This window comes from Dendrobates tinctorius, unplaced genomic scaffold, assembly GCF_039654945.1.
Source record: "Dendrobates tinctorius isolate UK_male_01 unplaced genomic scaffold, ASM3965494v1 ptg000071l, whole genome shotgun sequence".
Classification (NCBI taxonomy): Eukaryota; Metazoa; Chordata; class Amphibia; order Anura; family Dendrobatidae; genus Dendrobates; species Dendrobates tinctorius.
The window spans coordinates 19,229,327-19,244,396 of NW_027361739.1; the positions used below are offsets into that span (position 1 = coordinate 19,229,327).

At 42.2% G+C, this 15,070-nt stretch overlaps 1 protein-coding gene across 2 annotated transcripts in view; it reads left to right on the forward strand.

The window, feature by feature from the left end:
* PHACTR3 (phosphatase and actin regulator 3) overlaps positions 1 to 15,070 on the forward strand; it is a 267,395-nt gene that overhangs the window by 246,369 nt on the left and 5,956 nt on the right. For both annotated transcript variants that reach the window (XM_073582483.1, XM_073582485.1), the window contains exon 9: positions 13,185 to 13,240. In XM_073582483.1, coding sequence (XP_073438584.1) covers positions 13,185 to 13,240 — 56 coding nt within the window. The remainder of the gene's footprint in view (positions 1 to 13,184; positions 13,241 to 15,070) is intronic.

A 15,070-nucleotide genomic window follows, 5' to 3' on the forward strand; every position in this document is an offset into this window, starting at 1 on the left:
CACTTGGACCTGCAAATCAGATCAAAATTGGACATGTCTCAGTTTTATTTTTTTAATGGACAATTGGTCCGCAATAAAACAAACCCATAAACAAGCCCATAGCCTATAATGGGTATGTTCTATCCGAGAATACATACACGAAACATAGCTACTCTCACCAGCACGTAATGCAAACACAAACATGAAGAGTTCTCATATCCCTCCCTCCTACCTCCCCACTCATCTCAGCTGAAGACTTTGCCTCATTTTTCAAGCAGAAGATTGATAACATCAGAGACAATTTTGGTCAACAACCCCCAGAGCCCTTCCTCCTGACTTCCCAGCCTTCCACCTCCAAAAACAACTTCTCCACCATTACAGAAGATCAACTCTCCACTCTACTCTCAAGATCACATCTCACCACCTGTGCACTTGACCCGATCCCATCCCGCTTCATGCCAAACCTCACCACAGTCTTCATCCCAACCCTAACCCATCTCTTCAACCTATCACTAACAACTGGTGTTTTCCCCTCAAGCTTTACACATGCCTCCATCACACCTATCCTCAAAAAGCCCTCTCTTGACCCATCCTCTGTATCTAGCTATCGCCCTATATCACTTCTCCCCTATGCCTCCAAGCTACTGGAACAACATGTCTACCTTGAACTGTCCTCCCATCTCTCTTCTTGCTCCCTCTTCGACCGCTTGCAATCTGGCTTCCGGTCACACCACTCCACTGAAACTGCCCTTACTAAGGTCACCAATGACCTCTTAACCGCCAAGAGCAAGCAACACTACTCTGTCCTCCTTCTCCTGGACCTGTCGGCTGCCTTTGACACAGTGGACCATTCCCTATTATTACAGACCCTCTCATCCCTTGGCATCACAGACTTGGCCCTATCCTGGATCTCATCATACCTAACAGACCGGACATTCCGCGTCTCCCACTCACACACCACCTCCTCACCTCACCCCCTATCTGTCGGAGTCCCACAAGGTTCAGTCCTAGGACCCCTGCTCTTCTCCATTTACACCTTTGGCCTGGGACAGCTCATAGAATCTCATGGCTTTCAGTATCATCTCTATGCTGATGACACACAGATCTACATCTCTGGACCAGATATCACCTCCCTACTAACCAGAATCCCTCAATGTCTGTCCACTATTTCATCCTTCTTCTCCGCTAGATTTCTGAAACTTAACATGGACAAAACAGAATTCATCATCTTTCCCCCATCTCATGTGACCCCCCCAAGGAACCTATCCATTACAGTAAATGGCTGCCCACTCTCCCCAGTCCCACAAGCTTGCTGCCTCGGGGTAATCCTTGACGCTGATCTCTCCTTCAAACCACATATCCAAGCCCTTTCCACTTCCTGCCGACTTCAACTCAAAAATATTTCACGAATCCGTTCATTCCTCAACCAAAAATCTGCAAAAACCCTAGTCCATGCCCTCATCATCTCTCGCCTTGACTACTGCAACCTCCTGCTCAGTGGCCTCCCCTCAAACACTCTCGCACCCCTCCAATCTATTCTAATCTCTGCTGCCCGACTAATCCACCTGTCCCCCCGCTATTCCCCAGCTTCTCCCCTCTGTCAATCCCTTCACTGGCTCCCCATTGCCCAGAGACTCCAGTACAAAATCCTAACCATGACATACAAAGCAATCCACAACCTGGCTCCTCCATACATCTGTGACCTCGTCTCCCGGTACTTTCCTGCACGCAACCTCCGATCCTCACAAGATCTCCTTCTCTACTCCCCTCTTATCTCCTCTTCCCACAATCGCATACAAGATTTCTCTCGCGCATCACCCCTACTCTGGAACTCTCTACCTCAACATATCAGACTCTCACCTACTATCGAAACCTTCAAAAAGAGCCTGAAGACCAACCTCTTCCGACAAGCCTATAACCTGCATTAACCACCGATTGACCAAACCGCTGCATGACCAGCTCTACCCTCGCCTACTGTATTCTCACCCATCCCTTGTAGATTGTGAGCCTTCGCAGGCAGGGTCCTCTCTCCTCCTGTACCAGTTATGACTTGTATTGTTTAACATTATTGTACTTGTTTTTATTATGTATACCCCTCCTCACATGTAAAGCACCATGGAATAAATGGCGCTATAACAATAAATAATAATAATAATATCTGTCTATGATTAGTTCATCAGAGTCTACTACTATGACCTTCAAATAATCAGCTGTAATCTGTGGGGAAATTAAACTCACAATCGGCATTCCGCTTTCTGAAATGCATGTGGATAAGGATGCTGCCCCAGTCAATCATTTGAAAAAATCCCAGCACTCATATATTGATGCTTTTCACGCCAATTGTCAAAGGCTCAGGATGTACAGAAACACATCCTGCTATTGTTATAGGTATCAAGTGCATTGCCAAATGACCCTCTATATTTGAAAGGCAATTGTCAAAGTCTCAAGAGAGGACCAAAAGCATCTTGCCAGTTTTATGGGTATCAAGTATATTGCCAGGATGACCCTGTATATTTAAATGTCAGATTTTAAAGGAACAGAATGAGACCAAAATGAGACTTGCCACTTTTTATGGTTTTCATGTTATGATTATCTAGTAAATACATAAAAAATCAAGATGTGTTTTGGGCCAGTTGTCAAAGGCTCAAGATGGGCAAAAATGCATCCTGCTATTGTTATGGATATCGGTATATTTCAATGGCAGTTGTCAAAGGCTCAGGACGGTCTGAAATGTGTTCTGAAATTTTTTATAGTTACCAAGTACACTGCTCAAAAAAACAAAGGGAACACTTAAACAACAGAATATAACTCCAAGTAAATCAAACTTCTGGGAAATCAAACTGTCCACTTAGGAAGCAACACTGATTGACAATCAATTTCACATGCTGTTGTGCAAATGGAATAGACAACAGATGGAAATTATGGACAATTATCAAGACACACTCAATAAAGGAGTGGTTCTGCAGGTGGGGACCACATCTCAGTACCAATGCTTTCTGGCTGATGTTTTGGTCACTTTTGAATGATGGTTGTGCTTTCACACTTGTGGTAGCATGAGATGGACTCTGCAACCCACACAAGTGGCTCAGATAGTGCCACTCATCGAGGATGGCACATCAATGCGAGCTGTGGCAAGGTTTTATTTGTCTGTCAGTGTAGTGTCCAGAGGCTGGAGGCGCTACCAGGAGACAGGCCAGTACACCAGGAGATGTGGAGGGGGCCATAGGAGGGAAACAACTCAGCAGCAGGACCGCTACCACAGCCTTTGTGCAAGGATGAACAGGAGGAGCACTGCCAGGGCCCTGCAAAATGACCCCCAGCAGGCTACAAATGTACATGTGCCAGCCCAAACGGTTAGAAACCAACTCCATGAGGATGGTCTGAGTGCCCGACGTCCACAGATGGGGGCTGTGCTCACTGCTCAACACCATGCAGGACGATTGACATTTGCCAGAGAACCCAATGTTTGGCAGATTTGACATTGACGCCCTGTGCTCTTCACAGATTAGAGCAGGCTCACACTGAGCACTTGTGATAGACATGACAGAGTCTGGAGACACTGCGGAGAATGTTCTGCTGCCTGCAACATCCTCCAGCATGACTGGTTTGGCAGTGGGTCAGTTATGGTGTGAAGAGGCATTTCTTTGAAGGGCACCACATACCTCCATGTGCTAGCCAGAGGTACCCTGGCTGCATTAGGTACCAGGATGAGATCCTCAGACCCATTTTGAAACCACATGCAGGTGCACTGGACTCTGAGTTCCTTCTGATGCATGACAATGCTAAACCTCATGTGGCTGAAGTGTGTCAGCAGTTCCTGCATGATGAAGGCATTGATGCTATGGACTGGCCTGCCAATGAATCCAATCGAGCACATATGGGACATCATGACTCGTTCCATCCACCAACGCCACTCTGCACCACAGACTGTCCAGGAGTTGTCTGTTACTTTAATCCAGGTCTAGGAGGAGATCCCTCAGGAGAACATCCGCTGCCTCATCAGGACCATGTCCAGGCATTGAAAGGTGGTCGTACAGGTATGTGGAGGCCACACACACTAATGAGCATAATTTCCTTGTCTTGAGGCATTTCCACCATTTCCTTGTCTTGAGGCATTTCTACTGAAGTTTGATCAGCCTGAAATTTGATTTTCCACTTTGATTTTGAGTATTATTCCAAATGTAGACCTCCATGGAATATTAATTTTGATTTATATTGATCATTTTTATGTTTTAATCATTCTCAATGCATTACACTATGTAATGAATAAAGATTTACAACTGGAATATTTCATTCAGTGACATCTAGGATGTGGTATTTTAGTGTTACCTTTGTTTTTTTGAGCAGTGTATATTGCCACGATGACCCTGTATATTTGAATTACAGTTATCAAAGGCTCAGGACGAGCCCAAAATGCATCCTGCTATTGTTTATGGTTATCAAGTTATAGTTATCAAGTATATACACAAAAAAGCAGGACATGTTTTGTGCCAGTTGTCAAAGGATCAGGATGGGCAGAAACGTGTCCTCCTATTGTTTTGGGTATCGAGTATATTGCCATTATGACCCTGTATGTTTGAATGGCTAAATAATTCCCAGAATCACGTTAAGCAACAATTCATGAGTTCATGAGAATTTTTTAGAATAATCTATGGGGAAACCTAACTGTAAATGTTCATTTTCTTTGCAGTGTCACCACAGGGGAAATTAAGTAATCCATAGTTCCTATTGAAATCAATGTGCCGTCTCAGTAATGCATGGACATAATAAATCTTCTATAGTTGGGGATCCTTATCATAACTGCTCAGAACAATAGATGAGGATTTTCAGCTGGAGACCCTTCTCGGACTTCTTAAAATTTGATGCTCCCCATCAGAAAGGGATGTACATTTGAAATGAAGATAGAGCTTGTAATTTGGGCTTGTTGGCTTGTCAGGTAACATTGCACAGGGAATCCTATAGAGATGCTACAGATAAAAGCTGTGTGTCTGCAGTTAGTGCACAGTGCTGACTCCCTCCCCCAGTATTAGCACACGCATACACAAGTGCAGTCACGACGCTTTAATCTCCTGATTTCTACACACAGTTTTTTTTTTTCTGCGACTATTCAAATAGAATTTTCAGCTTGGAAAAGTAAAAGGCAAAACGGTTGTAAGGCTTTGATTGGAAAGTATTACCAGATGATATGGTTAGAGCTTCACCGAGCACACACTTGACATTACTGACAAGGCAGTAATGGTGCTATTTCACCAAAAACTTGAAAGAATATAATATAATGTAATACTAAATATATTAGAATACTAATTAAGATTAATAATGTGCTGTAAATAAAGCTACAAAAATAGAGAGGTATATATCAACCATAATTATTTTATTGCACATATAACAAGTAATAGACAATGCACAGGTATAAAGTGAGGTAGATGACAGAGAAATAGCAACTAAAAGATAGTGGCACAATCAAAGCTGGAAAATCAAGTGCCAGACAGAAAAAAGCATCTCATGGGCCAAAACTGCACTGTGCCAGGATGACAGAATTATGTCCAATACCCTGTACTAGTAGGGTAGTAGTATAATAGTAAAAAAGCCATAAATAAAGCAGAAATTACCTTGCGTCATAGTCCTGGTGGTGTGCAGGAATGCCCGTGAGACGCGGTAAAGCCCCGACGCGCGTTTCACCGTCCTCGGTTTCGTCAGGAGGCGTGTCCTGGCACAGTGCAGTTTTGGCCCATGAGATGCTTTTTTCTGTCTGGCACTTGATTTTCCAGCTTTGATTGTGCCGCTATCTTTTAGTTGCTATCTCTCTGTCATCTACCTCACTTTATAACTGTGCATTGTCTATTACATGTTATATGTGCAATAAAATAATTATGGTTGATATATACCTCTCTATTTTTGTGGCTTTACTTACAGCACATTATTAATCTTAATTAGTATTCTAACATAGTTAGTATTACATTATATTATATTCTTTCAAGTAATGGTGCTAAGCAGCTTCATAGACAATAGGATACTTGTATATTCACGTTATTATTTGTATTATGTATATGAATCATTCTAATGTAGTAGATATAGTGCATAATATTCAGTAATAAACATGTAATCTGGTTCATACTCTTATTAGTCTATATACCTCATACCTATTTCCTATCTATTTACAGCATCTACAGTATCTTCCCCGTCTTTCTCTCGCACCAATTAATGAACATTAAAGGGAGCTTGCCACATACAAAAATGCAATTTACCTGCAGATATAGGGTTAATCTGTAGGTAAACAGGTTTTTCTATATGTCTGATAGGGTCACTGGAACAGCAGCTACATAAAAAAATGAGTTATGTACTCCTTGCAGTTGCTCGCTTCCAGTCATTGGGGCGGTGCATGGAGTAGTTACAGTCCCTGTCCTCACTTCCACATCCCCCACCCCCCATTTTGTTCTCCCCACTGTGTTAAAAAAAAAAAAGAATCACTTACCTCTCCAGCCTGTACCCACAGCATTGCTGCCTTTTTCTTCTGGGTGGGTACATGTTAAATAAAACATTGACATCATAGAGATAGCGCTGCGGAGGAATGCGAATGGTTTTCTGCAGCAATCCTATTTTCTTATTCAGGCAGCGGAGCTGCAGGAACACTCCCTGCCCAGCGTTGTGTGCTGCTGTAGCCCCACGCTCCAGTTCGAGTGCCGGTGGCAGTGCCAGGTTTTCATGCGAGAGACTCACACAAGAATCGTTCGAGTCTCTCGCAAGTGAGTATGAGCCCTAATGTGGTGGAAAAAGTCTATAAGGAGGGCAATAGGCACCTTCTGAGCCTTTATTTACACCTTCGATCCTATATGACTCTAAATATCTTGTATGTGGGTGTACATATATATATGTGTGTGTATATATATATATATATGATACATATGTGTGTATATATATGTATGTGTGTATATATATTTTACGCACACATACACAGCTCTGGCAAAAATTAAGAGACCATTGCAAAATTTTCAGTTTGTCTGATTTTTCTCTTTATAGGTATATTTTGAGTAAAATGTAACTTGCTCTTTTATTTTATACACTGCTGGCAATATGTCTTTGAATTTCCAAGCACTAAATTTTGTATTTATTTTCAGAAAATGAGAAATGATCAAAAGAACAAAAAATTACAGTGCTTACAGACCTCAAATAATGCTAAGAAAACAAGTTCATAATCATTTAGAAACAACAATACTAATGTTTTAACTTATGAAGCGTTCAGAAATCAATATTTTGTGGAATAACCATGATTTTTAATCACCAGTCTTTCACACTGCTTTTGTGCGACCTTATGCCACTCCTGGTACAAAAATGTAAGCAGTTCTTTGTTTGATGGCTTGTGACTACCCATCTTCCTCTTGATTACATTCCAGATGTTTTCAATGGGGTTCAGGTCTGGAGATTGGGCTGGCCATGACAGGGATTTGATGTGGTGGTCCTTCATCCACACATTGATTGGCCTAGCTGTGTGGCATGGCGCATTGTCCTGCTGGAAAAAACAGTCCTCAGAGTTTGGGAACATTGCGTGAGCAGAATGAATCAACTGTTTTTCCAGGATAACCTTGTATGCGGCTTGATTCATACATCCTTCGCAAAGAATAACCTGCCCAATTCCAGCCTTGCTGAAGCATCCCCAGATCATCAATAATCCTCCACCGAATTTCATACTGGGTGTAAGACACTGTAGTTTGTACGTCTCTCCAGGTCTCCGTCTAACCATTAGATGACCAGGTGTTGGGCAAAGCTGAAAATTAGACTCATCAGAGAAGATTACCTTACTCCAGTCCTCTATGGTCCTATCCTTATGGTCTTTGGCAAACAAGCCTGGCTCTCCTTTGCTTCTCATTGTTGAAAGGCTTTTTCTAGCTTTACATGACTTGAGCCCTGCCTCTAGGAGCCTGTTATGAACTGTTCTTGCCATGCACTTCACCCTAGCTGCCATTTGCCATTCCTTTTGTAGGTCACTTGATGTCATCCTGCGATTGCTGAGTGACATTCAAATAAGATGACGGTCATCCCGGTCAGTGGAGAGTTGCTTTCACCCTCTGCTGGTCTGTAGCTTGACCAATGTCTGCTGCTTGACCTTGTTGTAATGGACTGCCGTCTTAGAAGGTTTAAGGATGGAGGCAACATGATGTTCAATGTATCCCTCTGCTAGTAAATGTTACACCCACAGGGCGTGAAGATGTACAGTGGACTCACTAGACCACTGATGGTGCAGTGGTAGCTGTATACCCGATACACAAGAGACAGGAGAATGAGCTTCATAAAACCAACGATGTTTATTCAAGGAAGCAAACAAATGCAAAAGGTGCCTGAGGGAAGAACCCTCTGGACCACGACACAGAACCACGTAGTGGAGCACCGGGCAAGGTATACCCCTATACAGGGGCTCCCCCGTCGCAGCACCAGGTGACCTTAATGCCGCGATACCCGGACCAGAAGGGCGACCCATACCGACCGTATAGAGGAGGTGGCGAGAATCCCGGAGGACCTATGTAAACTTAGAAAGGTGGATATAGCCAGCAATGGTAACTGGATGATTCCCAGAGAACAGCCTTGGTCAGTCTGGGGTAGAAACCAGAGTATCCCGAAGGATCCAGGAGAGGGAACTTCCAGCAGAGGATTCTGAGGAGACAGATATATTAGAATATAACAACAGCCTTCAGTATGCAGAGCAAAGCAGAGTGTGGCCTGAGTGGAAACCAGCGATCTCACAGAATGAACACGTTGTTCAGGCATCTCCCTCAAAGGGAGGATGCCTTTTATGCACAGATCACAGCACAGATAGCCCTAATAGCAAACAGGTGCCCTGCTGTTTTAAGTATGTGCAGGAAGAGGGGCGCATCTCCTAAGAGCATTACCAGGAGACCTGCCAAGAGGACACAGGTTCTTAGCAGAGAAAGGAGCCGCTGATTGTCTAGAGCCACGGACAGGGTGAGTAGTACCAGTGGAGCTGCGAGATAGGCGCCGGTCTCCCTGCGCAGCAGAGACCGGACCTGCGCCTGAGGGCATAACAGTAAAGTCAGAATTGAGCCCTTCTTTTCTCACTCAAGACTTTTCTTTTCAACTCATTTGGCATGGATACAAGTTACTTTTTCATTCCTATTACTTTTGGGATTTTACTACCACTTTTTTGCCATCCTGCTTGTCCTATTGGAAGAGGATTGTGAACACCACAGCAGGGTTTTTATACTTACCTTCGTTAAATATGATTTGGTTCAGGTGATCACCTAATCAGAAGCACATTGAGTAGAATGAGGTGTACTCTGGTTGGAGTTCAACTGACACTGGAATGGCAGTCACACATGTAGAGAAGCTGATTTTTATAAAACTCTGCAGTGGCCTCTTAATTTTTGCCAGAGCAGTATTTATATAATATACAGTACTGTACAAAAGTTTCATGCAGGTACAGAAAAATGCTGAAAAGAATGCCTTCAAGTTTAGAAATGGAAAGTGAGTGAGCAAAAAAAGAAATCTAGATAAAATCAATATTTGGTGTGACCGCCCTGTACCTTCAAAACAACATTAATTCTTTTAGGTACTTGTACACAGTGTTAGGCTAGGTTCATACTGCGTTAAAGCAGCCTGTTCAATGCATAGCGTTGATGGGCTGCGTTAACGCTATAGCATAATGCAATCGCTTCATCTGCGCTAGCGGTGACAGACCCTCGGATGCTGCAGCGCATGTCCGCGGGTCTGTCACAGAATGACGGCACATCGCTAGTGTTGGCGATGTGCCCAATAATGGGGGTTAATGGCAGCGTTAACTGATTGCGTTACACCGCGTTATGCCACGGTGTAACGCAATCCGTTAAACGGACTGCCTTAACGCAGTGTGACCCCAGCCTTAGAAGGAACTCGGCAGGAAGGTTGTTTCAAACAACTTGTTGATGTAGGCTTGCACAAATCCTTCATGTAATCCCACGTATGCTCCATCATGTTGAGATCATGGCACTGTGTGGGGCCATATCATCACTTCCAGGATGCCTAGTTCATCTTCCCGCTGTAGATAGTTGTTAAAGGGGTTTCACTTTCAGGACAGTGGGCCCCAAACTTTCTAAAATACATAAAATAAAAAACTCAGCAGGTAGTCATCCTCTCTGGGACCAGCACCAGCTCTCCGATGTTGCTCTGGTTGACATCACATCAACTGTACAGTGTCTGTCACCATTCTAGCCATTAATTGAACTTGTAGACTGAGCCCAGTGTTGTTGTGTGCCATCAAACTCGGTGCAAAAGAACTGAGCTCAGTGACTGCTTGTAAGGGTGACGTGCACTGTTGGCATGACATCAGCGCTGTGTATGAAACAATGCTCTTTAGCTTTCTTTGGTCAATGATCAGTGTGGGACACTCCATGATACCAAACAGAACAGTGACTACTTTTCACCCTTTAAATAGGCTAACTAGACTGTGATGGTAATTACAGGACATTCATTAGTTTAACATGTCCCTTTAGTTATTTTCAATCTTTTCTAGGGGTACCATTAGTTGAAATTCAGTAAATTTAAACTGAAGATTGCTTTTGTTAGTTTCAAGTTGTATCAGTGACCATTTTGTTTTTTCTTACTTTAACATAAGGGTACCATCAATTTTGTCCACGTCTGTACATATACAGTATACCTTTATTTAATCATAATCGGACATATGATTTTTTTTGTATGCCAGATTATCAGTATTTCTGGGTTAATGTAACTGCTGTATTTGTTTCACACCAGCAGCCCTAGTATGTCTTTCTTGGCTTTGAAGCATGGTAAAAACTTTAGGGGATTACGGAAAAGATTTAGGTTGTGTAACTGAGATTTTCTCTTGAGCTGCACATAATTCTATTACTTTTCTGAAGTCTGTAGTTTTCCGTTGTTACTACTGCAACCTTGTCACTAGAATTAAAAAAAAAAAATCACATGGTAATAATGTCTTTGAAAAGGAGCAAAAAGGAGTGGTGCTTAACTCACACTGCCATCCACTGGTTTCCCTGAAATTTAATATGCATACAAACAGAAAAATGTAAGAAACCTAACTCCAAGCAAAAAATGAACAATGAGGGATTATTGGATTAATTGCTGTTGGCATTGTTAGGCTGTGTGCCCACGTAGCGTTTAAGAGTTTCCACGGCAATTTTAAACGCGCGATTCTGCCGCGGAAACGTTTAAAAAAAGCATTCCATACATTCCTAATGGAAAACGCACATGTTGTGCTAATGGTGCGTTTTTTACCGCTGCGGAATCGTTTAGCGGTAAAAAACGCAGCATGTTCTTTAATTTTGCGGAATCGCCCACGATTCCGCATACCATCAATTGTATGGGCAAAAATGCTTAGGAAAACGCATGCTAAAACGCTTGACAAACGCCTGTCAAAAACTGCATGCGTTTTCCTGGGAGCAGGGTGTGCGATTCTGCTCAGGAATATTTTGCTTGACAAACGCTACGTGGGCACATAGCCTTAAACATAATTCCTAGAAACTGAGCTGCTGTTTGCAGGGTTGTTAATATTTATTTATACTGTGGGAATTATTTACACAAAAAGATAACTTTACTAAAAACGAAATGATAGTGATGTAGGTGAGAAGTTTTTCAATTGCAAACAGGTCATTTCTTCTATCACAGTCATCTGGATCAATTTCAAAATGGTCTAACTCTGTCAGTCAACAACTATCTATCCCAACCTTCCGTACATATGAACGCTGGGCATACATATATTTTTCAATGGATAAAAAGGTGTTAATTGCTGTAATGTCCGGAATCCTCTGATGCCACCTTATCTTCCCTGGGAACAAACGTTTTGGCAAATTGTAATATGTCTGCCCAATCCTACAGCCTTTTAGACCTACGGTTTGGAGAGTTCAGAGGCCACCATACACATTAGATAGTAGACTTTTCCCATCAAGTTCGTCTGACAGCATGACCAGCCTTAGGCTTCTTTCACTCATAACAGGTTTGTTGCATTAATGGGTAATTCTCAAAATATCAAATCATCCCCTATTCATAGGGATCACACCTCTGGAACCTGGTAACTGGTGTCTCAAATTGGATGGAAAAGCACATGCTTGGCTTCCATTTCATTGTCTGAGACTGACAGAAATAGCTTTGCCAAGCTGTATTGACTATCTTGTATCCAAAAAACAACACATAAATGTATAAATGAATATTAGTGTTTTGGTGGATGTCTTTCGAGAAAAGGGGGTGGGTGGGAAAGTCCTGGGTTCCACAGTCCTGATCTTGAGATTGCATGAGATCCTAGTGGTTAGATTGTCAGTAATTGTATCCCTTGGTGATAGATTATTCACAAAATATTAAGTTTTTAATTTAATCTAAATGGCTCTTGCAGAAATCCATGTACATGAATAAAACGTTTTTTTCAACCAGACATTAAAGCCACAAATCTGCCACATGAGAATATACCTTTATGTCTCTGAAAACCTCAAAATATAGGTGTGATTACAGATATCTCTTATCCTAATCCCATAGTATAATTATAAGTGTCGGAGGCTGACATATGGAGAGCTGTTTTGCTTTAGCTACCCTTGTCATATGGTCACTGAGGACTTTCTTTCCCTGCCACAAAAGCATCTTTATAGATTTGTTTCCCCTAGTAGAGCAACTACTCAGGGCAAGGAGCAAACAGCTGTAAGCTCACCATCCCAGTCTCCTTCACAATAATTTAGATTTTTATGTTGCCTTAGCAATTAAGAAACATTTGTGTCTAATGATGACATATTCATGAGCTTTTTAGTAAATGGGAGAAGTATCTCCGTAAACTTGAAAGTCACAACAGTTGGATCCAATGTGAGAAGACACTTTGTACTTAGTCGTGTGAGAATGTGGATGTACAGTACAGAGATGGGAGGGGGAGGAATAGTAGGGGAAAGCCTCATTAATTATGTGCAGAGACTGTGGATTGGCCAGGCGGTGCGGGTGGGAGTGAGTATGGAGCAGTATAGAAGACTGGCAGTGTGACTGTGCTGGGAACACCACACAGTGCTAAGCAGCAGCTTCACTACAAGGGGACTCCGAGAGAGATTCGCTGTTCCGTCACCTGTAGCCGAATATTACCGTGTTCTCCCAGCTCCATCACTGGAGCTATCTGCACGGCACAATTACTACAGCTTTCTTGTGTCTAACTAAGAACTCTCCATCTACTACTATACCAGCATGGTTCAAAACGTGATTATGGTGTTTTTCCGCAGGCGACTGAGCCAAAGACCAGCTGTAGAAGAACTGGAGAGAAGGAATATACTGAAGCGTAAGTACAGCATTATATTTCTATGTCACTTGTTAATGTATGATAGAAATTGTTCCTATAGTTACTGTACATATATTTCATACTGAGCTTATTACTAACAAAGGTTCCTCAAGGTGGTTGAGGGAGGGCTTTCAGGCTCAGACTGGCCCAGAGGAGAAAAGGTAAATTCCCAGGTGGGCCCCTGATCAGGAGTGTGCCATTGTTATCCTATATGAGCAGTAGTTGTCATTAATATAATTGATTTGCTATGTACAGAAATAAGCATCTCATCATTCATTTAAAAAACTGCCCAGTGTATTATTATATAGAAGCAGAGGTAAATTTGTTAATGAGTAATGTAATATTTGCATGCAGCTGGACAGTGGTCCCCAGCGTCAGTTACTGGTGGGCCCATGGCACCCCAGTCCGACACTGGCTGTGGTCATCATGTAAGCATCAGGTCAGATATATGCAGTTATGTATGTGTTGCAAAACATCCAAATATAGCTCACTGTGCATAGCAGATTTCTCTTAAGATGTCACGGGGACCCTAATCAGCCATCTTGTGTACAGCTAATACTAATTGCTGGTTTGTTACTTTTCACTCCTCCTATTTGCAAGATATCTAGTCAGTATGCTCGGGCGTAAACCAGCTTAATTCTTTATGATGAGATAGATGGATGGCATTTTTCTCTATGGCTTAATATTATATCCATCATTGAACACCATGAGATTTTTTAATATTTCAGTATAGAGAGACCAATGTGATTGTCTGCCTTATGGCCATCCCTTGTGTTTAACTACTTCAGTACCAGAGCTCAGGAATGACTCCTGAATTCCTCTGCGCTCATCTAAGCCATCCTCTGTTTCTCCACCTGTCAAGAGGAGGACATGTTGTGACAGCTTTCCTTATGAGCTCTGAACTGCAATAAAAGCTTCTAGTAATTCTGATAGTTGGTCCTTCCTTAAAAAAAAAAAAAATCTGAATGGCCACCTGTGAGCTGTACTGTCACCTAGAGATCTGACCTTTCCACTTCAGAAACATAAGACTATTCCTGAAAGCATAGATCTACAATCCATAGTAAACACATGTTCCTTGGAGAAGATAACCATACAGCAGTCATTAGGTCATGCTGTCTCCTCACTGCTGTAATCCTTCCCTGGTTCTGGACAGGGTAAACTTGCATCTATATCAAGTAGCTTGTAATTCATGTCCCGTGACTAACCTCTTCAGTAAAAGAATGTAATATAGTCTGGCTAAGCCACTTGCATATTAGGGGATAAGCAGTGAGCACAAGTGATAAAGGGGCACCTCCTGGTTCTGCTTTATTCCACTACATGCCTTCTTATTTTGCATAGAAAGAATTATGCTAAGTTAGGAGGACAACCTCTCTGATGTTTACAAATGTCTTGCTCTATATCAATTCCCACAAAAGCCTATGATCTGCACGTCCTTGCCTTTTATATCAATTAGTTGTGCATGGCGTGCAATACTCAGTCTGTTCCTGGAGCGAGCCTGCATAATACAATGAACGCTTCTCACACAGGTACCACCAGTAGTGTCAAGGATGCCAGCAATTTCCCACATAGTGGACCTGTGATGATGATAATACGCCTACATAAAAAAAGCAGAATAGATATACGGTAGATTAATATAGACATAGAGCTGATAATAATGCATATAGTATAGGTATGGTAAGATGTTTGTATTTACTGCAATAAAACTGTACTCTTCCCTTGCACATCATAAATTATTGCAATCACGAGACAGCAGACGAAAAATTGTGGAGTTAATGTACATGGAGTAAAAAATGCAATCCAGAGTATATAATATCTCAGTACAAAATACTC